General features: G+C 40.7%; 1 protein-coding gene across 1 annotated transcript in view; it reads left to right on the forward strand.

Moving 5' to 3' along the window:
* Window positions 1–24,918, forward strand: part of MAST2 (microtubule associated serine/threonine kinase 2) — a 201,414-nt gene that overhangs the window by 122,477 nt on the left and 54,019 nt on the right. Inside the window, exons 6-9 of the mRNA XM_082483172.1 lie at window positions 10,630–10,721; window positions 17,548–17,623; window positions 20,115–20,135; window positions 22,736–22,814. Coding sequence (XP_082339298.1) covers window positions 10,630–10,721; window positions 17,548–17,623; window positions 20,115–20,135; window positions 22,736–22,814 — 268 coding nt within the window. The remainder of the gene's footprint in view (window positions 1–10,629; window positions 10,722–17,547; window positions 17,624–20,114; window positions 20,136–22,735; window positions 22,815–24,918) is intronic.

The following is a 24,918-nucleotide window of genomic DNA, read 5'->3' on the forward strand; positions in this document are numbered from 1 at the left end:
CAGCACTGGTGAGGCCACACCTCGAGTACTGTGTCCGGTTTGGGGCACCTCAATACAAGAGAGCTATGGAGGTGCTGGAGCGAGTGCAGAGGAGGGCAACGGAGCTGGTGAAGGGCCTAGCAGACAAATCCTATGAAGAGCGGTTGAAGGAGCTGGGACTGTTTAGTTTGAGGAGGAGGAGGCTGAGGGGAGACCTCATCACTCGCTACGACTATTTGAAAGGACACTGTAGAGAGGTTGGTGCTGGTCTCTTCTCACAGGTAATTAATGACAGAACAAGAGGGAATGGCTTCAAGCTCCAACAGGGTAGATCTAGACTGAACATTAGGAAAGAATTTTTCACAGAAAGAGTGGTCGGGCGTTGGAATAGACTGCCCAGGGAGGTGGTTGAGTCACCATCCCTGGATGTGTTTAAGAGACGTTTAGATGTGGTGTTGGGGCATATGGTGTAGGGGAGAACTTTGTAGAGTAGGGTAGGTGGTTGGACTCGATGATCCCAAGGGTCTCTTCCAACCTAGACAATTCTATGATTCTATGTATTCTCTCTGGATGTCTGTTTTGGGTTAAAGCAGCATGCCAGCACACACATCTCACCTTTATCCTGCTTTGGTAGGGAGCAGCTCTGCCCAGCCCCTCTTGAGTCCGGACGGGCAAAGCATGGTACCTCCTCTTCTAAGACAGCTTAGTCATGAACAAATGTCAAAAGTTTTGTAGCTTACTTGCCCAGATTACAGTTTTGTTAAGCCTGGATATTTTCCTAGTATGTCCATTAAACTATCGTCAGCCTACCTTAGCAACCTCGGGCGCTGCTTATATTTTTTAGAGATATTTTTGAGGATTTTTCTCCCATCTTTGTGTGTGCAAACATAATGAGAGGCAAATAGTTTTCAGTGCTTCTGTTTGAAGGCCTTTGGAGACTGAATGTTTGTCTGTGTGCGCATACATACACGTTTTAATACTTTCAAAGGAAAATGGTTTTGCCACTCTTGAAAAAATGAACCTTCCTGCATTGGACTCTCTTTAGAAATATCTTGTCCTTATTAAGAAACATTGCTAAGTTGATGCTGATTTAGGGGTTTTTTTGTTTGTTTGTTTGGTTGGTTGGTTGTTTTTTTATTGTTTTGTAAGAAGCTTTTGGGAGTTGTTTTGTAAGAAGCTTTTGGGAGAACCCTTATTGCTTTAGAAAGGGGAGGGTCTTGTATAATGAAAATGCAAAATACACTCTTACCTTTTAGTTTAGAAGCAACAGAATAAACTTAAAGTATCGTTGTAAGGTAGGCAAACCGAGACTGAGACTTTGATTTGCTGGATCTACATCAGTATCTGCTATGCTTTGCTGTAGGGGATGAACTTGTGAATTGTTTACCTATTCAATAAATAGTTATTTTTTTTTACATCGAAGCTCTGCAAAATTAAAAAAAAGGGCTGCGGTCTCAGTACGATAAAAGAATGTGGTTCTCATGGCAGGTGATGGTTGGAGCGACGCACTGGTCAGAAATGTAGAAGGGATGAGGGGGTCGATGTAGCAGCGGTGCAAAGCATGATAGTATATGTTGCAGCTTACCTCGGTGGATTTTTTTAAAGGTCGGATATTTTGGTCCCTTTAGCTTCTGAGAGAAATCCAAAATATCTTAGGAAGCTTTTCTGTCAAAAGCCATGTAAAACTGAAAAATTGAGGGATAGTGATTTTACCCGAAGCTATCTGAAATGGTGATGAATTGGTTGTAGATGAGGACTTAGGGACTGGATTTCCTGTCTCCCTGGTGTCTGCTCTTCTGGCATGTTTGTCCATCTTGTCCCTTGGAGAGCTGGGGATGGAAATAATTATGGCTCATCTGCTAAATAGCAGCAGCACCAGGGATGGAAGCATGGCCCGGCACTCGTTAGCCTAAGAGTTTGCCTAAAAGCCAAAGTAGCACTGGAGTTCCAGCTAGTATGAAAGCATTCCATAAGTATAAAATTCTGCCAAGCCAGCACAAAACTCAAAACTCTTGAGTAGGGTTGTTATTGTTAATCTCCATAGTTGGAAAAATGAGTCTCACCAACAGGGCAAAACCTTTCCGGTGGAGCTGAGGAGAGCACAGGGCCTCTGCGCCTCTTCCAAACTATACTTTGGGAATAGTCAGCTCCAGCAGTGGGGAGTCCTTGGTGCAAACCAGCAATGCTGCTGGCTGACGGCTGGGGAGAATTGCCTTCCACCAATGGACTAAGCCTCTTCAGCTTGTGCTCTGCTGAACCTAAAGTAATTTTACAGTCCCTTTTTTTGGAGGGAGAGCAGCATTCGGGGAGAGAGAGAGACAGACAGACACACACATATGTTTTTCTTTTTATTTCCCATGCTCTGTCTGTACTAGGGTTTCCTTAGTGTAGTGTCTGGGCTGGCATTTGCCCTGTCTGGCAATAATTGGGTCAAACCTGATAATTTGTGTGAACTAGAATAGCTTTTCAACGATTGAGTTGCGAAAATCTGTGTAGTTACGAAGGTATCAGTGGCACATCATCTTTTATGAGCTTCTGCATAGGCTATTGAAAAGTTTTTGGCTGTGATTCATCACTAGAAAATAAACCCTGGATGATGTTTTCTTTTCAGGGAAAAGATTACCTTTTGATTTGAGTATTTGACACAGTAAAAGTGTAGTTTTTATCACCCGTGTAGATCAGTTTTGTTTGTCTAACCTTCAGAATATGCATTTTTAAAATTCGACATATAATTTAATTGTGAACATCTTAGTCCCATTTACATTCATAATGCTCCCACCCTGGTTATTGCTCTATTGTACGACCATGGAAAATCTGTGCTTTGTGCAGAAAAGGGAACTCCAGTGACAGTCTGATTTGGAGATTATTTCCAAAATAATGTATTGTTAGAATAGCTTTTAGATTAGTTACGTAATTTATCCTCACACTGAGGTTTGAAACTGCAATTAGCTGATAAAGAGCTAATTTGTAACATTTTTTGATACATAAACTAAGAAAATGCTGTGAAACAAAATGAAGAGAACTGTGCTACATAGCAACTAAGTGACTTTTCATATTATTTTATGCAAGATTTATATTAAACCTCCTCACTTTTGAATTTTGGAAAACGGTTTCTTTCCATTTTCAGCCTGTATGCTTTGTTTTCTTGATGCATCTTTGGGGAGTGTGCTTAGAATGGGTTTGTTGTATTCCACACCTGTATACCATTGTAAGCTACATGGTAGAAAGATTCGAAACAGTATAAAAACACTTTGTCATTTCATTCTTGGATTTGTTTGCTTGATTTTTTTTTTTTTTGAGAAAAAAATGGTATAAACCATCTTCTGTGCGCATTGCCAAGTAGAGACTTATTTAAAAAGCAGTTATGCTACATGAACCATTTAATAATAGAGTTGGAGGAAATGGGAAATGAAAGCACGCAGTTATGCTTAGTTTTCATTAAATCATCCTTTCACACTTTGTGATGTAACTTCATGGCAGTATAATGCATAACACAACTGAAGTAGGAGATAGTAATGCTTGAGAAGGTCGGTGTGTATTTTCTCCCATTAAATGTTGTCTATATTTATTCTGGGGTGTCTCTTCCATAACCAGAGATATTTTTTTTTTCTTATTTTCTTTTCGTATTAGAACAAAGATAGCGTTGGAATGTGTTTGCAAGGGAGGAATATTTCAGAATAAAGTGGCTTGATTTTGTTGAGAATGGCTGTACCAGTCAGTGTAATTTGTTGTGACATTTCATTTTGTTTGGCTTTGCAGTGTTGTTCCTATGCTGTTAATAATGCAAAAGGTCTGGACTATGCAGCGTGGTGTCAGCAGGTGTGCAGCAGCCTCAAACGTTAGGCAAATTAGACATAAATTATGACAATTTTAGCCTTTTTGTTTGTAATTTCTTAACTTGAGGTGACGCTGCTGCTTCTTGTATTTGAGCTCTTAATGAAGAAATAGAAGGGTATATCTAACATGTAGCTTGTTTTAGATGAAAGGAAAATAGTCTTTCAGGCAATAATTCCGAAACACGAAGGTGTTAATTTTCATTAAAACAAAAGAACCAGTCTACAGCCAACTTACCGCACGCTCTGTAAGTCTTGCATTGCTCAGTACCTTGTTCATTTCAGTTAATGTATTTGTTAGCATGCTGAAATGTGTGGCGTTAGGAAAAAAGACGGTCTTCGTGGTTTTACCCCGTGCTGTCTTTGCATATCTGCACAGAAGCGCAGCCCCCACTTCGCAAGTTGCCTACATCTTTTATCTCCGTGCTCCTTGTCTCGCAGAATTCACATCTTTCCACGGTCATATATGCACACTGACGCCAATTTACTGGTACCAACGCGAGGCATGGGAACACGCGTCTTGAATGCAAAAGGCAAAGGCTGCAACCGTACGGGCAGGATGGCAGGACTTTGGTTTCCTGACAAAGTGGTAACCACTTTCCAGGAGTACTTTCTTGTGCCTCATAGATGACTGCAGAATTTCTTCCTCTGAAGCAGCTCATCCATTGCACGTATCTGCATAAATATGAAATAGGTGCTAGAAAAAGGGAGGGAGGAGGATAAAGCTTTTCATCCCACGTGGAACACCCTTGGAACAGGGAGCGGAGTCTGCAGCAGCCTCGTACAACGGTGTCACCTACAGGAAAATTTGGAGCAAGGTGACCATATAAAAAAATACTTACTTGTCCAGTTTCTTTCCTCTCACGAGCTTGAAAACGACGGGCAACGCAAATTCGAGAAGAGCCTGGCTTGTTGAACAACTCGCATCTGTTTCTGTCCTTGTAGTCAGCATGGTTGTAGGAACTGGGCCACGCAACCTTCTCGTGGAAAAGGATCCCGCACTCCCGCCGTTGGTTTTGGTTGTTATTTTTCTTTAAGGCTAAATTCCTTTAGGTTCCGGAGTTCAATCCTATTTGAAGTTCTTTGATGAGGTGGGGGAAACAGGAATACTGCAACCCAGTCTCAAGGTCACAGCCGTTGGGGTTTGACCTTATGAGGGAGTTGTACCTAAAGGATTTTTATTTTTTCAAGGAACACTAAAAAAAATTGTTAAGGCTGGTTTTAAAGGAAAACTCTAAAAATCTGTAACAGGAGAGATCTACAAGAAGACAGCACACGGATTGGTGTTATAGGGATCTCCCCCCATGAAAACTGTGTGATGCAGGGTTAGGTTGTCAAAAGTTGCACTAGTAACATCCAAAGGTAGGAGTAATAAGGATGAGCTTTTAACTAGAAAAATGAATTTTGTAGTAGCGCTTTGGGTTGCTGTAAATGGAGTAAGGCTGCGTTTGTGAAGATTAGAGATGGGGATGGTGGAGCAGTTGAGAGTTTTACCTGGCTGGACGGCAGGGAAAGACAGTCTAGAGATGCACTGGAGAAAGAATCCCTAGTCATTTAGTCTGGACAAGGTAACCAGGATGGGATCCAAATTAAGGATGTTCCCCTGCTCATGGGACTCAATGACAGGAAAGGTATGCTGTTTTCCTGGGTGACACTGGGAAGAGGATAGTCCTGTGTCTGCTGTGATGGAGAATCTGTCTGCGATCTTTAAAAAGTTGCTTGTTGGACTCGTGCTTTCGTCCCTCAAGTCTTAAGTGAGCATAACTGTGTTTCCTTAGGAGCAAAGAAGTGGTGTTTATTATAGGAATTTGCAAAGCACCAAACCTACACCATGAATAATAACACTTTTTCCCCCCCCCCAGTTATTCTAGGATGAATAACTTTTAAACTATTCTTGAACATGAAAAAAAAAAATAATCAGTTGAACCAGATGCTTACTTATTCTTATCTATTTTAGAGAACTAATTATCCCTGTTGTTGGTAGTGCTAAAGCTTACAAAATTGCTTCCATCTTTGAATTACTATAATTAAGACAATAACTTCCACATCTAGTTAACATTGCTGCACAGCTGGTGCATTCATTGACATGCAGATTTTGGATTTTGTAAATTTTCTGCCATTGTGAATAAAAATTTTAAATACTTATTTTCATTTCCAAAATGTCTGTTTCTCATAAAGAAGTCTTTGTAAAGCAAATCAACTGAAACCAAACTCCTGTAACATTAGAGGAGAATCTAGTTAAATTTAGTTAGGTGATAGCACGTTTTAGGAAAATATGTACCCACAGATAGCTTTTGTAGGTATGATTGCTCGGAATTTTGGATCCCATTTTGTAGGGATTTGGGCTTACTCAATTAAATGTCAAATCCGGAACAAGTCTGATGTTGGACTTGTGAAATGTTGTTTTGAAAGGAGATATTAGTTAATGCAGGAGTTAATCCGCCCTGAGGTGGTTTACAAAACTAAAACTCTGAAAATGAAAATCACTCATACGAATAAAATGCGTTAATGACTACTAAACAAAATGTGATTTAAGCTTTACTTTCTCTGTACATCTTTTTACTTCAAGTTGATTTCTATCGAAGTCTGTGGGAGGACGCGTGCGATCGATGCTAACCTTGTTCCCTTGCATATTCAGCAGCTTCAACTATGAGAAATTTTTCAAGGCCTGTAAATTTAGATTTCGATAAACTTCCTCATCATTATTCATTTCTAATAAACACCGACGCTATGAAATTACTTGATAGCGGTGTCGGTTATTTATTTTATATTGTTTTTCGGTGGCCCTTGCTTTCATTACGTGAATGCCTCATGGACATTAATTGGTTTTGCTCGGTGAGTTAGAGATGTCCCCTGAGTAAACCGCTAAAATAAAGAATCAAATATTGATTTATGCTGAAACCGAAACACCGATTTCTTTTTTTCAGCCTGAAAACACATACGAAACAAGGGGGAGCAACGGTGCTCATTTTCGGGGCCGGGCATCAACTTGTCTGTTGGCGCGTGGGAGAAGGGTCGTTGGGCTGCAGTTGAGGAGCGCCCGGGCTGCGTGCAGCTCGCCGGTACGCTACCAAATGTCCTCCTAAATAACGCTGGCCGAGGGCGCTGACTCCAGAGCACATTTCAGTGGGTCCAAAACCAGTGTCCGGTTACCAGACCCACGTCCCATGTCCCGCAGTGTTCCGTTTCAAGAATGCGCTGGGAACGCTTCAGTACACGTAACAAATGTTATTTTTACTGCAGGCAGAGAGAAGTTAGCTCTAGAAATAGCAGGAGCACAATTTCCGTAGTGATGGTAAAGGCGTTGTTTCTAATATTTCGATATACACTATCCATTTCGCCGTGTGCGTTCAGAATTAAATCAAGCTGCTCTCGTGCTCTCACGGATTTCTGGACTTGGGTGGCACGGGAGGGCGGCGGGTGGCAGCAGGGCTGGGTTCACGGTGACAGCCCTCCAAAGCACTCCGCTGGCCGGAGCTCGACCCTGCAACGCTGTTACGATGGTGTTTTGCCTAAACCGGAATGCCTGGAAGTGTGCGGGGGGGGGGATTGTTCTCTGAAATTATGAAGTGGGATCTGAGAAGAAAAAGGTTAATGAGACCCATAACAAATTGTGAGAGGAAAGGAGGGTCAGGGTCAGGCCTCGCCTTGCATTTAATGCAAATAGCAAAACTTTGGCTTATAAACAAATAATAATGCATGGAATCTCTCTGGGCTGCTTAAGAACTTTTTTTTTTTTTTTCTAGTTAAAATACTCAGAGACATAGAGGTTGCCTTTTGTCTTCCTACTTTCTCCTTCTACTCCTGTTTTCTTATATAGATTGAATTATTTTTAGGGCAAGGAAACATACAGTATTGTTTGGAGAATGCATGAACAGTAATAAACAATAATTAACACAATTTAAAGGATTAATAGTATGTTCTCCTCATTATCGTTGGCCTCGTAGCTCAGTACTGAGCCCAGTACTGTCTGTCTGGCCGAAGCGCGTCTTCCAGGAAATCATTTTTCTTCATTTGAACTGTTTCTGCCAACACTTAAATTGACTAGTTTGAATTTCTTTGGCACAAAGCCCTGGTTAAAGCCAGCTTTGCTTCTTTCGTATTTAGCTGTTCTTCTTTAGGAGGTGCGCGAATGCGGTCGTAGTGACTTCGTGGGGGAGGTCGCCCGACTGAAGTCTTCATGTTACCTCCTCCCTTCCCCCCTTTTTTGGTATTTTTGTGACTAGCTGGTCTTACTCTTGTTCTGTAGTTTCTCTGGGATTCCAAGAGCTATTACAAGTTTTGTGTATATATCCAGAGAGCCCTTTTCAACCAGCAGAGAGTACGTTTGTATATGTTTGTATGTTTTTTCTCATCACGTAACACAGATTCAAGAAATGGGAAATTCTGGTTTTAGCCTCTGTGTTTAAGTTTTGCCTTATTGCCAACAGACGTGGTTCATAGAAAAGGCTAAAAGAGCCAAAGAGATGTTCCCCCTTCCCAGGTTAGAGATCCAGGGAAATTGAGAGTTGTCCAATGTTAGGGGTGTAAAGAGACTAATTCTTTATTCCTAACTTGGGGCTAGGCTTTCACTCCAAGCCATTCCCTCCTCTGGGTATATTTGTGTAAACCCGACCTTTTTAATGGGTCTCAGCTGTGCTTGCACTTAACCCTTTCTCTTTTGGTTCCTTATCTTTGCAACTACAGCAGAGAAAATGGGTTTGTAAAACTCGGTTCAATTTGGCAAATGCAGGCAAGCAGTTAAAAAGCTCTGAGTTTGGGACAGTTCATGTTCCTCGTTATGCTGTGATTTAAATATACCAAGTTTCCATAGCCAGCTCCAGACATCACTGTGGTAAAGCGTATTTTAGGAACTCTTTTTAGCAAAGGGATACGACCATAGGGGATGGAGCTCTGTTTTCTCATTGTACTAGTGTTTTATACTGAGCAAGATCTTAAGTTCTTACATTGTAATTTGTATTAAGATAGCCAGGGTTTTTTTATTTCTTACATAGTAGGATGCATTATATTAGAATACTCAGGACTTCTGTGTTGTGAGAAAGATTTTCTAGCAATATAAACATAATGTTTATCTGGTATTAATGTTGGAATTGAGTATTTGCTTCTTTTCAACCGTTACTGGAATAGCGTGACTGAAAATATATTAAAAAAAATCCATGAACTGAGATTTTAAGCTTCTTAAAGTCAGGCTGTTAGTTTTTCCATATGATGCACACAATGGCAATCAGTTTTTGGATGGACTGTTCTTGAATAATACATGAATGTAAATGGAGATTGTATGGAATCAGTTGGATAATTTTGAGGAATGCTTTAAGTACACTAAAGAGCCTGAATAGCAGTTAATGGTGCTTCAACTTTATTACTGTTTATTATAGTTGGCAGTGCAGTTGTATTTTTATTCCTGCATCGAGTTCTCTAGTTTCCTACAGAACAGCAATAAAAAAAAGCTTACAAATAATAACAGCCAGATGCACTGTGTCCTGTGGCAGCGAAATACTTTTGCGTTAGATTGCGGCTCTTGGCAGTCTGAGCGTGTTTATTGTTGGGCAGCTCCAGAAGATCAGCCAGTGCGGGAAGGACCGAGGCAGACGTCCGTATTCGGAGCTCTGGAAGCAAGGATGCTTTGCATGTGCTTGCGGTACCCCAACGTGGAGCTTCACGGGGCACCTCCGGAGCTGAGCCAGCGAGCTCCTTGTTCAGCCTCTGCCCAGCCTTCCCCGCTCCTGTCTATTCTCCCACCTCCTATCAAGACCGATATGATTTTAGTTACCCGGTTTGAGAACTGCTGAAGCAAGCAGAAATGTTTCTGCCATCTAGAAAGCAAGTTAGAATCACAATCAATAAATGTACGTATCTTTAATACTTGGTGGGTTGTGAGATTTTGCTGGGAACTTGGACTGGTGATCCTGTTTAAACAACAGGAAGAGTGGTGATCAGAAAGAGATGTCAATATTTAGTTGCTCTTGTTCACAGCTCCCGTGATCTAAAAATGTTTCCCTTGCCCAGTACAATTACTTTTATCATAGAATAATCATCTTTAGAGCTAAACGTTTGCTGCTAGGAATCACAGGCTGGGAAGCGAATGGAGGAATACGCCGTTCTCTTAATTTGGCTGCGTTCTGAAACTCCCGTGGGGAAAAGAATAAACCTGAACTGCCTCATACAGAAGTGTCACTTTCTTTGCCGGAACAAAGTCGTGGCAGTGAGTGGAGCTGATTCGGCAGAGGGCTTGTCTGAAACTTGCTTAGCAGAGTTTTCCACTGGTATTGCCGCACACGTTCACAAGGATTCTTGAATCTCAGGGTTTAAGTTTTATTAGTAATCCTGCTCATCTACTGGATTGTGCTAACACTTTGCTCCATAATTTTAACTCTGCCCTAAGGAATATGCTCTGGTTTCTTACAGTAATAGCCAGTAATTGTAACAGATTTATTTGCTAGGTTGGATTTCGGTAAGAATGTCTGAAGCACTCTGGGGTATTTTACAGTTGTCTGCTTTTCGTGTGATTTGCAAAGCATGAGTTGCACATACTTAGTGAATCAGGAAGGTGGTGTCAGCTAGCTGTAGTAGCCTGTGCAGCATGAGATAGAGTTTTTGCATTGCTTCCAGCGTATTAAAACACTTGTTGCTGACCAAGTACCTTTCTGCCCCGTGTGTTTACTTCTTTGCAGGGTCACTACCGAGATAGAGAGCGTGAGGAAACACCAACCTGAACACTGAGAGAGTCTGCCTTAGCTGAAAGGCATCCTGCAGGACCTGCCTTCAGCTGCTTTTGTTCATCTGACCATGCCTTAACCTTTATCTTTCTTTCTTTCAGCTGTCGGACGAGCAACAGAAAGAGTTTGATTGTAACGTCCAGCACATCTCCAACTCTCCCGCGACCACATTCCCCTCTTCATGGACACACAGGTAACTCCCTAGGACTGCTCTGTCTGGGAAGCATTAGGAAAAATGTCAGTATTCATTGTGGTGAGTTTGAGCGTAGTGATACTCTACGTCAAAATACGCTCTTTGAAACTCAATCTGACTATAGTTGTTCACCTTTTCTAACTTGTGAGAGGGTCCCTATAATATCAAAATAAATGCTTTATGTCCTCACCTGTTCTGCACTTTCTAGTTCGCTACCACATCTACCCTCCTCTCTTTCTGGGGAATTCAGTCCTCTGATGTCCTGCAAAAGAACCCGAGATGGGGAACCAAGTAAAACAAAATTAAATAAATACATTTAAGTAAATATCTTGGTTTGAGTCTCCTAGCATGGTTAATTTGTGCCAGTGATTTAACTGCAGTTCTCATGAGAAGAAACATCCTGCTTCTTTCTGTATGCCTCCGGCAGCCCCTCGGCTGTGCAGTGTGTCATCCTGTGGTCTCTCTTTCTGCTACTTAGAGCAAGATGAGATGTTTAGCATTCTTTTCTTTTTTTTTTTTTTTCTCCCCCCCCCCCCCCCCCCCCGGCCCCCCCCAATTCTGCCAGTTTTACCATGGCAGCAACTGGGAAATGCTCATTTCAGAGCAAATGGGCAACTGCTTGTTAGTCATTGAGGTGAAGTGTGTAGAGATGTTCTTTCTGTAGAAAAAGAAAGAATGATTGTTCAGCTTACAGGAACTACAGCTTTTTCGGAAAGGGTCACGCATGCAGATTCAACAGCTTGCCTGAACAGCATGTTCCCTTGATGTTTTTGTTGCTGAGGGCGGTAGGTGATGTGCGACTACATTGTTTTCGGTATTTCAAAATGCCGGAGAAGATGGTTGGGCCTCAGGTATGGCCCTAATGGGCACCAGTCAGTAGCAGGAAACAGCTTGAACATTTGTGGCACATCATACACAGTGGAGCCTGTCTGGAAGCCCATCACTGTTGCATGTAAGACAAGTAACTGTTGTTTTCGTTATGATCAGACTTTCCTCCTCCTACATGGCAGTATGTTCTGTAAATACTTTCTGGAGATTGAAACTGAGGAAATGCTGAGAAAGAACAGCAAATTGATAGTAGCTCAGCTAGAAGGAGCCATCTGCTTCTGTTTGGAGAGCATCGCATCTCGAGAGGTGACATCCAGCCTGTTGAAAGGAAAAAGACGACCAAACTTATTGTTCAGGGATGCCCGTGAAATCTTTAGCCACTCTGTTTTCATAAAACTTTGTCATATTCGCTTGGGATGCTGTAAAGGCCAGTCATAGAAGGCTGGGAATTTATTTTAATTACATTGTTTTATTAAAATGGCTCGTGATTTTCAAATTGAATTGTTAACAAAATCTTAAAAGTAGTATGTTAAAACCATTTTCCTTTTGCTTGAGCATATCAGATAAAATACAGGGCCAAAAATGTGCATGGGGCAATTCCCTTTCACTTCAAATGATCATGATTATGATTATGATAGTGATAGCTTTGTAAAATTCGGTTTCGACAAGACATTTTCCCTGGTAGAGATTCTCCACTTAGTTATGTTGTGCTCTGTACATTGGTCTTAGAATTGATATATGTTGGATTTACCAAATTCTAAATTAGCTGTACAAGCCTTTAACTGAAGCGATAGAGAAAGATGCTCTTCAGAATAGGAAGAAGTGTCCTTGCTGGGCAGATTGCAACAAGATCTCGATGTGATCATTGCTCAGAGAACAAATGCAGAAGTGTTCACAATACAAACATTTACGTTTTCTTCTGATTTGCTTTTCTCTTCTGTCTATTTAAAAAATGAAAAATTGCTCGTTGTGATGTTGATGCTGTCTCAGGCTTTACAAGCTTATCTTTTATTAGAAGTATGCAACTGTCTTCTAGAAACTAAAGTAACTGATCAGTGGTATGCCGTCTTTCTTCAGCAGTACGTGTCAAATATTTCCATTTTTTGTTCAGATGTTGCATATGGGATTTAAAACTATTAATTAAAAGGATATCCTTTGTGACCTCCAAGAATAGCCAGTAGAGCACAGGAAGACAAATTGCTTGTAATTTGAGTTCTCTACCGGTACTATATTTAGGAGTCTTCCCTGGGAAAAATAATTTATTCAAGAGACAAAAGTAGATGAAATTTAGAGTAGAGTCACAAATATTTTCTTAAGAAATATCATATATGAGATGTGAATTTGAAAACAGGCTGTGATATTTGTTTAGTATTTGAACAGAATCTATCAATCTGTTTGTTCAGGCACATGGGCTGATAAGTTACTAAGAAATGCTGGAGCCTCTCCCTGGCCTCTTTTGTCTCCAGCACACTTGTCTTGCTGCCCCTTCTGAACCTCTCTTATGAATCACAGGAACAGCAAGCACGCGGAGAGGCTGTCTAAAATGTTTCTGTTCCGAGACCACTCTAAACCCGAGTCCTGCGTGGCACTAGCCTCGGGAGTTATTCTTCTGTATGTAATATAAAAGTTGGCGGGTGTGATTTAGCACAGTTGACTGTCCATCAGGCAAACCTGCCTCCTAATGAACACTGATCCAGCCAGATACGCTTACTGTCTGAAACAGCACCCAGATAAGATTGCAGGCAATTTCCTATCCTAGAAAATTTAGAGGAAAAGTAATACTTAGGAGATATCAACATTTGAGAAGGAAGCATATCCGAACTCTGCCACGAAATCACTTCTGGTTCAGGAACGCTTAATGGATTTGAAGTGCGTTAATTCAGTTTTCAAACTGTATGAAATAACATTTTCCAAAATGAGCTGGGACCTTGGTATAGAGAGCCTCAGTTTGTTAACTTCGTGGGAAAGTCACTCTGCTTGTCTAGTCACCCAGGCTTGGGTTGAAGTCACCGGTTCTGGGAGTCGAGCTTTGAAAATCCTCCTTTTATTCTAAATTCTTTTTCTTTCAAAATCAGAGGGAAAAAAAGTATACACGTATGCTCCTTACAATTTTTTGTATTAGTTTGAGTCCATTTTTTAAAATCTGAAAATTACAGAGGTGTGCACAGTACAGCTGTTACAGCATACCCATCATGTGGTCGATTACATTACCATTAGATTATATTTCAAAGTGAAAAGCTCATCAAAGAAGAAAAACATCATCTTTAGAATTCAGTAGGAAAGAAATAGCTTCTTACAGCTGGATGACTGAAGTTGAGGCTATTTTAAAATTTACTTTCCGCAGCTGTAAGGTAGCCAGGTTGCTCGCTGGCTTCCAGTGGAGCGGCTTGTCACCGCTTGGCCGTGGGACCTCTGTCCTGCTCCCATCTGTAATGGCAGGTGGAGGGAGCTGCTCGCAGGCAGCACTGTGGTACTGACTTGAATTATCCTCCTCTTTCGCTGCACGTTCAGTTCCACCTTCTGGCAGAAAAATGGCTCTTGCTAAGGCCTCTATTTGTTTATTATTTTTAGAGCGGGCAGAGCATGTAACATACCGCTCTAGGTCCTGCCCCGGTTATCAAAGCTGCGGTTCATCAGCATTTTGTGTGTGTCATCCTCGGAGGGTGTGAGAACTATATATGAGACAGGGTGCTTAAACTTTTTCGGTCATTTTAAGATTCGTGTGTGCTGGGAGGCAGCCAGTTCTGTAACGTGCAATAAAATCTTTATCTGCTTGTGTTAATGTTCAGCAAATAACATTAGTAGAAAACCACAACAACTTTGCCTTTTGTATTCATTTATTTTCACAAATCTCAGAAGCAGGGTTTACAAGATGGTTCTCATGTAAATTTTTGGACTCATTACCTATCTCATGAATGTCATGTCTTTAGATGGTAGCTGAGACTTTCACCTCTCTATTGCCCGAAAGGTTCAGGTTTGTGCTTTGAGGGTAGTGGATGTACAAACGCTTTGGCTGCATCCTTCTTCCTGTGTCCGGAAAATGTACAAGTTCGGGCCTGAATTATTAATGTCCGTGTAACTGTGTTGAATTTACCTAATGGGTAATCATTCTGTGTAACAGCCTCCCTTGAGACAGAATTGTTTCAGGTTCAGTAGGAGCCAACCATAGCCCTTGAGCAACAGGGGAATTTACCTTTGCTGACACAATAAATAGGGTTTCGATCAGCCTTGGTGAACGAGACCATTGCGTTAAGGCTTCTCTTATTAAAATTCCTTCAACCAGGGCAGATGCAGCAGTACTGGGAAATTTTAGGGAAAGTAGTAATTCCCCTTCTCCCTGTTGTTGTTTTAAAAACTTCACCCAGACTTGAATTGAGTAGAAAAACTAATTGCTTTTCATTTTCAAACTAGAAGCAACTCACAGGGGATCTAATTAAAATTCCAGTGTCTGGAAGGAAATATGCCATATAACTCTGAAAAAGTAGTTGCTTAAAAATTAGTAGTATCTCGGTACTAGATTGTGCAGACTCAGAAGAGTTCGAACACCCACATACTTAATTTCAAAATTTAAAAACTGTCATTATCCGATTTGCTCAGTTATTCTGAAAACCTGTTTTGATCATAATGTGGAAAGTTGACAAAAGATTGATGAAGATATAAAAAGGCAGTGCCGGTTCATTGCTTGTTTATAACAGCATTGGGCCATGGGCTTTTTGTTCAAAAAGATCATCCTGACACGGTAGGGTTCGTTGGGAAGGCAGAGCCCACGGTTCCCACCAAACCCGGCAGCTTTCCTTGCTTTGTTAGAAGATCTACGTAACTACGGAAAGGCTCCACTCCTGCTGCGTTTCCTCCTGACCTAAAATGATCCTTCAGCTTTCTGCGAGCGAATAAATGGTGACCCTAACCCCGGCCGTCTGCTGCTGCCAGGGCGCGCGTGTTTCTGCGCCGTTGAGTTGTTCACTTTGTGGTTACCTTACCCTTCTTCCACCTTTCTTGTAAGCTCGCAGTGCCATCTAGACTCTCAAACCACGCGGTCTTCTCCTAATTGAAAAGCAGCATAACGTCTGTTTTTTCACTGTGACCATAAGAATTAAAGCGAGTATAAGCTTAATAAATGGAGCACCAAAAATCATCTAGTTACCGATTTCCGATCACTCTCTCCCCTTCTCATCACTCTTCCCCTTCACCCAGTTTTGGGTGAAGACGTGCATCGTGTTATATTACTCTGTGAACTCATTGTTAGTTCTTAACTAACGATGCCAAAGAAAACCAAGCCGAAGGAACACAAACCTGTTGCTCAAAGCCGTTGTTTTTAATTTAGTTTGCTCTTGGAGCAGGTTGTGGAGTGGTCTGGAAATCACTTACTTCTCCAGTTCTCTCATCGCCCCTTGACACGCGTTAGATCAGCCTGGGGCTGCTTTAATCTCAACCAGCTGCTACTTTTCCCCCTCGTGGACTTGTAGACCAGATGGAGTTTGCTGGCCCGTGCTGTGCTGTGGCCACCCCCCTACCCCCGGCGGCATCAGCTTGTTCTCCCTCCCGCTGCCTGCCTGCCCCGGCGGGCTTGCCAGGGGCGCGCACACCTTGCCCACAAGAAGGCAGGGAGACACGCTGCTGCCAGGTTTTGTGAACCGTTTGTATAGCTGAAGTGGGAGCGAATCTTACCTTCAGCTGAGCACAGCGCTTATATTCCCTTCCTGCTCAGCGTAGCAGTTACGGTGTGTGAATAATATGGGTTGAAACGAATGCAATTTAATTATAAGCGTCAGTACAGTGCTGGATGGGACCGTAACCTCACAAATGGCGCTGGCCTGGGGGGCGAGCTGGGCACCCAGTGCTTCTCCCGAAACAGAGAGAAGGCCCTTGCAGGTGACTCATCACTGATGTTTGACTTTTCAACGTGACTTTTAAAATAAATCCATTTTCTATGAGATCTAAATTTGAAAACATTTCTGATGACCAGAGTTATGTACCTTGCAGTGTATTGCTTGCCCAGTATCTATTTAGCTTTTCTGCTCTTATTTTAATGTTATTTTCTTGTCTGTGCACAAAGAAATTGCTGTTGGCATGTGTTTACTACCTATTAGTTTTTCTTTTGTGTTTGTATTAAGGATCTGAAAGAGCAAACCACTTAAGAACATGCCCGACAGAAAGCACACGCGCTGACTTGAAGCTTCTAATTCATCCATAACTTTCAAAGGTTTCTGCAGTTAGTCTGTAAACGATTTTGGCTTTCAGAAGGGCTTTCTATGAAACGGTTGCTTTTTGCTTTGAAATAAAATACGTTGCAATATACCACTTACCAACCATAAGCTTACACATCATAAGACAAAGCCCAGAGAAAGTATTCCTGTGCCAAGTGAAAATTAAGTGTTATTTCTTCCTCGCCGTATGAATTCACTGAAACTTTCATTTTCATGGTAGAAGTATTATTTCAGAAAAGTGGTAGTTAGGGTGAATGCTGATACGTTATAGCCTGATCATCTTACATGTGTGCAGTCCTTTTATTATCGTGTGCAGTTCCTTTGGTACATCTTTTCTTTCTTTCCTCAGTAAATTTTGCATTCAGCCTTGATATGCATTGTGGAGAAATACTTTCTTACTATTTATTGTTCCTGAAACTGTCATCAATGTCATTTCTAACTGAGGTTTTTCATTGAGAAGTGTTTTGAAAAGCTTGTATATAGAAATTATTGCAAAATATTAAGGGACTATATTGTGTATGTGTGATAGATTAGTTATCTGAAAGTAAGAAAGAAAATGTACACCTTAAATTATTTTAAAAGGAAGAAAAATACTGCTACATCTATATCAGAACATCTTTTTAGCAAACTAATACTCAAATGATCAAAGACTCAAAGCTCCATATTTTCAATTATTTGGGACTACAACTTGCAGTTGAAAGTCATTCTGCACAGTAAAAACTTACTCCATTTGTTGCAACTGTGAATGAAATGGGTTTGGATGTATTTTGGTTTTTTACTTTCTCAAACAGGTAGCAGCCCTTTGGACAGTCCCAGAAACTTCTCTCCAAATGCACCTGCTCATTTTTCCTTTGTTCCTGCCCGAAGGTAAGGCAGGATCTATTCTTTTTGGACTGGCAAGCAAACAGTCTGTATACTTTTATTTAGAAATGGCCTATGGGTTAGAGGTTTTCTGAGCGTGTTTTACTTTCTCTGATGTTTCCTATTTTATTGTGTTTCATTCTTTTTTGTTTAGACCTTGCCAGCACTCAGAAAGCATTAGGTGCTTTTCAGACCTAGAAGAAAATAAAGTAAGTTAAGCAGTCAGTATTGCCCAGGGAGGACGCAACGTTCTCCCAGAAGAATGACATATAGGGCAGTTGATATAACAAACAATTTAGTCGTGATGACATTAAAACTAGCTATGATTAGCATAACCGTGTCTTAGTTGTAGTCCTAGATGCTCTTCTCGCTGAACAACTGAGGTGTCTTCCAAGTGTACCGATCTTCTTTGCTATGTCCGCACAAAGACGTAGGCATACCTAAAATTAGGCGTGCACAGCTGTGCGTGTGTGCATTCGTTCGCTGCCTTCTGACTCGTAGCAACTTCTTTAGTTTTCTCTACTGTCTTTGGGCATTGGTGTCAAGAGTATGCTGTTGTTCTAATGAGGAAAATAGCTGATAATTGCAATTGCAAGTTTACAAGGACTTCTGGAAGAAGAGCAGCCCTGAGAGACCTGAATGTGAAGCTGTCATCTGTCCCGCAGCGAATGCTAGACAAATGCTGGCCATGCTGTGTATCAAACTGGTGGAAAGAAATCTGATACTATAGCGATGAATTTAGCGTGAGGAATGGGATAGAAAGAATAAAGACAGCTGGGAGAAGCAGACAAATGGTGTATTGAATGTGGTATCCCAGCAGGTAGGCAGAAATGGATAATGATACAGAAAGTTAAATTTTGTGGAGAAATAAAGAACAGGGGAAAAAAGAGATCCCAAGCAGGGTTTGGGCATTGTAGCAGGATTATTAGATTCAAGCGTGGGGAAGATACTTTGGATTTGCTAAACTCTGCCTTGGCTGAAGAAAAACCTGTCTGCGTTAAAATGATCTGAGAACAGGAAACGTGTGATCATCCTGAGAGGAAGTAAATTTTCAGAGAACGACAGACTCAGCTTGAGGACTAGTTAGAAAAAGGACAGGTCTCAAAACTTCAAAGAAGAATAAAGGGTTAGGATTTGATGGAATAAGGTACGCCCTTTATCGCATGGCAGGTAAATCCTGGAGCGTTTCTCCGTTGAGGTGATTTGCTAGAAGACCTGGTGCCCTTGAATACTGTTTGAAGTTGACTTTGGTTTTCAGATCTAATGTAAGAAAAAACAAATTGTAATAACACGTGAAACGTGACAGAATGGATATGTGTTTTCCTGTTGCCTCAGAGGGAAAAATTAGCGTTTTACCTTCTGGTAAAACAATTCAAATGGACTCATGGCATCCACTTTTATTTTTAAAGGGGTATCTGAGCTCGATTGTGGTGTATTCAGTAGGTTCCTTTGAAATACGCTGAATTTTTACCAGTTTTCACAGTATTTGGAGTTCTGGAACACAGGAGGAAATTTGCAGCTGAAACTGTTGTCAAAACTTAACATAATTTTTCAACATCGTATTTCAACTTGATGTTTCAGTATCATTGCTTTCAAGCAGCGAATAGATGTTTTGATAGTAAAACTCTGAAGGGTGCCCTTTCATACTTTTCCACTTTTTTAATCTAATGTTTAAACAAACAGGTGAATAAAGGTTAAGTCTGTCCTATGGAATACTGTGGTTCATTTTACAGTATACATGTTGCTCTCTAGACTTTTTCTGTCGTTGGAGAGAACACTTAAGCACAGCTTGTTTTAGAAACTTGTTTCTATTTTCTACTTGCATTACACCCCGAATAGCTATGCCGGCAGTACCAATACGTATTTATTAGATTATCACATATTGGTGTCAGAATAACTTCTATATGACGGCATGAAGTAATTGCAAGTGTGGTGCTGTGTTACCCGAGACAAATGGATATTTCACCGTACCCTTTTGATCGGTGTTGTGTGGGTTTTAAGAGATGGTTCTTACCTGATTTCCTCCTGTTGCCATCACAGAAATGATCAGTTGCTGATTTTCTGCCTTTATATTTGGTGTGATTTCTTCATTTATTGTCCTGTTTGGCCATCATTTGTGACTTCCATTCTTTCATTATAGTCCTGTGATGAGCTGATTCTCGGGACAGAGGAGGAAACACGTTGGGAAAACTCGTTTTATTGTAACGCCAATTTCACTACAATACACTGCAAGATTGTCCTTAGTTTGACTAGTGATTAGTCGTAAATCCCTTGCTAGACACCCGTGCAGTGATTGTGTCATAGCTACAAAGTTATCATTTTCAGGGATCCTCCTGTTTGAATAAGGAGATGTATAGTTAGTTCTGTCCATATTCACTAAAACTGATCTTAGTGGAATACCAGTAACAGAAGGTGAGAGGGTTTTTTTTTCAGAAATCACACGTGCATCTTTTACTTCTCCCTCTCTCATTATCATTGTACAATTTCTTCCATACAGCCACGGACACAGAGCGGACAGGTAACGAATATCCTATTGCTGCTGTTTGTGGATGTGTATAACTGTGCTTCTGTGCAGCTGAACCTGTGTCCCTAACAAATTCGTGCTGTAATAACCCCATTTAGGCATTCGGCTTCTGTTCTTTGGTAATCCAAACAGGAAATAATTGTATTTTGGCTTAAAATGATAAACAGGTAGTGCTCTGGAGAAGGTGTGTTGTTCTAGCACCTTCTTGTGTTGAAATTGATCTACTGTTCATCGAACAGCATTTAGCTGCCATAAAAATACCTCCTTAATTAACTAATTAAAATGTCATTTTAAAGGCAAAATTTGTTGTTTTTATTGTACTAGCAAAGGGTCTATAACAAATAAAATAAAAGACCTAAAAATTTCTTTCCAAGTATATTTTCCTGAAGCAGTATTGCATGAGGTCTCTCTAAAAATATGTTTATTAACAAAACACTGAAGTAACTTTGAAATGTTTTGCATAAATGGAGGAGGCATTTTCTTTTAAAGTTTTTTTTCCCGTTGCCTTTGATTTGGAAGGTTTCTACTCTTGTCCCACTTCTTTCTGCTGGATTAGAGCTGATATGTGTTGTCCTGACTGCTTAGCACATTGCTTGCCCAGATTGCATCAGCAGAAAATAGCCCAGGCATGAAGTGGCATCCTGTAATTTTCCGATTGAGAAAGACTTTTTTGGTTACCTTTGTCAAAATGAAAATGCTGAAGAAATTTCAATACACGATTTAGGCAACTCAAAAAAAGGGATTTGGCTATCCTTTTGCAAAAAAAAAAAAAAAAAAAAAAAAAGAGTGACCTGTGCATTCCTGACTCCCATTTGAGAAGTCAGGAACATACTCGTCTTGCTTTGGGACTGAGGGGCCAAACCGAGGTTGAAGCATCGACCTAAATATTTCCCCAGTACCCCCCTGTGTGTTACGCAAAGCTGAACGAAGATCATTGACGTTTGGTGTTCAGTCACTGACCTCATGGTGCAGCGACTTTGCGATGCTGACATTTGGTGTTTTTCAGGGTTGAGAAAGGAATTTAATTTATCTTGGAATTTTTTGAGATTGTTCTTTTACATGTAGTTGTCTTGCCAAAGAAAACATCACCTGTGGCTAAATGGGGTTTAGCTATAACACGCATGCAATAGAAATCTGCATTGCAGCTTGATTTTATTTTATTTTTTTTTTAATGCATGAAGCATGAGTCTCCTCAAAAATCTCTCTTGATATAATATTCTTTTAGTGATGTAGAAGAGTGGGTTAATTTCCATCTCATTCTAAGATAGATGGCAAAGAGAACGGTGTGTATCGGTGCCTGAAAATAAAAGGAACTAGATCTGGAAAAAATATAAAGGGGCGTTTATGTCTGGGTGTGCAGTGAAGTTTCTTCTGAAGATGAGGCTTCATGGCTGTGGATAGTGACAGGAGAAATACTACTGTGAAGGTGAAAACAGCTGAGTTTTTTATAAGCACTAAGCACTATTTCAGACCTGTGCCAAACATCCGATTTTATAATGCACTTGCATTAATGTATGTGTACCCAAAAAAACCCCCAATTTTCCAAAGTAAGTTAGAACGGTGAACTGTTCTAGTTCCGCTTCAGTTTGTCACCAGTCACTGATAATCCGCTGTAATCAAACAAACAAGTGGAGACTGATGTGAGGGAGAGACTTCTTTAACGTCCATCCCAACGTGCAACGAGATACGTTATAGGACACGAAACGCGTGCGAGACGGAAATGAAATCAGAAGCAGAAAAAGCGCTGAGACTGAGCTGAAGGTCGTTCAGTTTCCGTCCTCAGTGAGGCGGGTTTTGGGGGAGAAGAGGGTTTCAAGGAGAGCAACGCTGATTCTTCTCAAAGCAGTTCTATAGTTCCTCAGTTTTGACGTTGGTAAAACAGGAGCTTTTCTGCAGTATCTCCCAGATGTTTTGGCTGTTTTCCCTGAGGGTCGCGTTTCTTTGGCTACAATAGGTAAATAACTAGTAATATTATATTGACTGGAGGAGAAAGAGACCCTCGGTGGAATTTCTGTGATTTCTGTCTCCTCTGTGTTTTGAGTGGACCTCTCAGCTGGGTTCAGATCTGCTGTAGTGGATTTAATTCACCGGCTGTGTCAGGCGATGTGCTAAGCAGAACGCCCTCTGACGAGGTAAACCAGTCCACTGTCAGGTGATTCTTGATAGAATACGATTTTTATTTTTTTTTTCCTTAATTTGAAACTTTCTTTGGAAGACAAGGAATCGCATCAGTAATAATCTTAGGCGTGACTGTCTTTTTTTCAGAGAAGTTCGAAATGAGCTGATTTCATTTGTCTGTTTTAGAAACTCCAATTTTTGCACAACTGGTGATACTTACGAAGCATCTGCGTAACGCAGGAATCTGATGACCGTTTACTTTATCTTTTCCAAGGTCCCTTGTTCTGCTTTTAAAACATAGCCTAGCTGCTTTCTCACAAAATTCAGCGTAAATAGGGTACCTCATTCATCTGAATAACTTGAGGCCGTAGTAAAAATACGGGGTTAAGAGATTTGAGGGAGGAAAATGCTCATTTCCCCCAAGTATTAGCCACAATGTATCCCTGACGGTAATTTCTCTTGCTTCTTTTCCCCAGAACGGATGGGCGCCGCTGGTCCTTGGCCTCCCTTCCTTCATCTGGATATGGAACAAACACTCCCAGTTCAACAGTTTCAGTAAGTGGCACAGACTTTTTTCAAGCAATTCAGTTTGAACAAACACACCCTAACAAATCAGCTTCTGAGTCTTTACTAAAATATCTGATCTTTCTTCATTGTTTTGCTAACATTATTTAATACACTAATTATTTTAAAAATTATTTTAATTATTGGTTCTGCTGCTTTTTCCTCCATTTCCCAGCTCCTATCATCTTGCACTTTGCCTTTAGCATTGGTGAAATCCCAGTGCAGCGCTTGGCTCGACTGATCAGTTGAGAGGCACAACGTGTCAGAAGTGGCAGGACTCTAAGAGACAGCGCATAATTACTAGCCAGCCCTCAGCTTTTTTATAACTGGGAAATGAAATTCTTATCTGCTTTCAAGTTCTTCGTGTGAAAACCTCTGCTAACAGGCTAGCAGAAAGAAAAACTGATCATCCACATCTGTTACTCAACTCCAATAATTTGAACCTCCTAATGAAGCTTTTCACTTCTTACATATGTCATTAGAAAGGCTGGCTGCAGTTTGCTCGAGTTCTGTACGTTCAAGAGGCTGCTATGTCATTAATACCAGTAAGGTAGCAGCAGCACCGTGTTAACCCTTGTAACTCTCAGATACTTCATATAATGAATCTTATACTTTAGTTTAGGCAAACTAGATGTTGTGGTTTAATAACACATAACAACCTTGCAAAGCCAAGCATAGAAAAAATGAGAAATGTTAAGGCTGCCTGTACAGATTTAACGTAACACGCTCTTGTACGTGTGTTACGGTGAGTGTCTTCAACGTGTGGTCACATCTCACTGCCTCTTTCCATAATACTTCTACTGATCTTTTTGGTTTATATGTACTATTTAGGGTATGTTCCTCATAATTGTAATACCTGCATTAAATAGGACTCAATACGCCATGTTATGCAAATCTTACACTGAATGCAGTATCACTGTTTTCCTCGTGAACTGTTCTGTTAAGTTCATCCATAAACTTTCTAGTGCCTCTCAAACACAAATACATCCTCACAGTTCCTTAGGGAGGTGAGTGTTAAATTCAGTCTGTGTAGCAAGAGAAGAAATTGGGGTCAAAAGTTTTCTTTTAGTATAAATTGACATGATTAAAATTTGATTTTGCAATGTTAATCTCATCTCTATAGCTTCATACATGCCAACGCGTTCCCACAAGCTCTAGTTTGCTCAATTTCCACATTTTTTTATCTTTTGTCCTTCAAGACAGTTAGTTTTTTGTTGGTTTGGGGTTGTTTTCTTTTTCTTAGAAGGCAGGTGACTTGATTTCAGTCTCCTGTGGGAGAAGTCTCTGTGTGTGTGTGTGTGTGTGTGTGTGTGTGTGTGTGTGTACAGATATATGGGCAGGAGCACAGAAAAAAGTGGGAGAAAGTTTCATTATCAAAATGAAAAAGATGCCCCTGGTTTCACTGCCAAGCAATATTGTATAGTCAAGCACCTGATATCAGCTGTTAAAAAGGAGCTCTGCTTTTGCTTTTATAGTCTTAGGTTAAATGTTTATGGGCGTAAGCCATGGCTAAGTCCTTTTCTGGGCGCAAGCTATGAGAGCGTGGAGCAAGTACAGTTCCTTTCTGTATGGATGACATCCACGTAGTTTGATCGTTGGTAGTCACTGAGAGCTTCCAAGATGCCTGTGAAGATGACCCCTTTGGAGACCAAACTGCCTGCAGTGTGTAAGTCCTTCTTACCTGTGGGTGTGATCAGTAGTTTTTCAAGAGTTTATAGTTTGACCAGCCTTTGGGTAGATGTCCACGGGGGGAGCAAAACTAACAACAACAACAAAAAAAATCTGTTGGAAGTATCAGTCCCTGCTTTGAAATAGGGACATTAAAGCTACTTTTAGAAAGTTCACAGCTTTCTGACATGGGAAAGAGCGTATTTGTCTTTTGTCATGTTCCCAAAAATAGCTAGATCATTTTGATTGACATTTTTCCAGAAAAAAACCAAACCAAACCAAAACAACAACCCAACAAATCTGAGATAGACGTGTCACATAAAAAGCATCACTTCAAATCATGTAAGTATTATAAGTATTGTAAGCAACAGAAAACAGGGTGGTAAAGTGAAGTGATAGTCAGACGTAGATCTGAATTGACCATCCT

The sequence above is a fragment of the Vanellus vanellus genome (genome assembly GCF_965231255.1).
Source record: "Vanellus vanellus genome assembly, chromosome: 5".
Classification (NCBI taxonomy): domain Eukaryota; kingdom Metazoa; phylum Chordata; class Aves; order Charadriiformes; family Charadriidae; genus Vanellus; species Vanellus vanellus.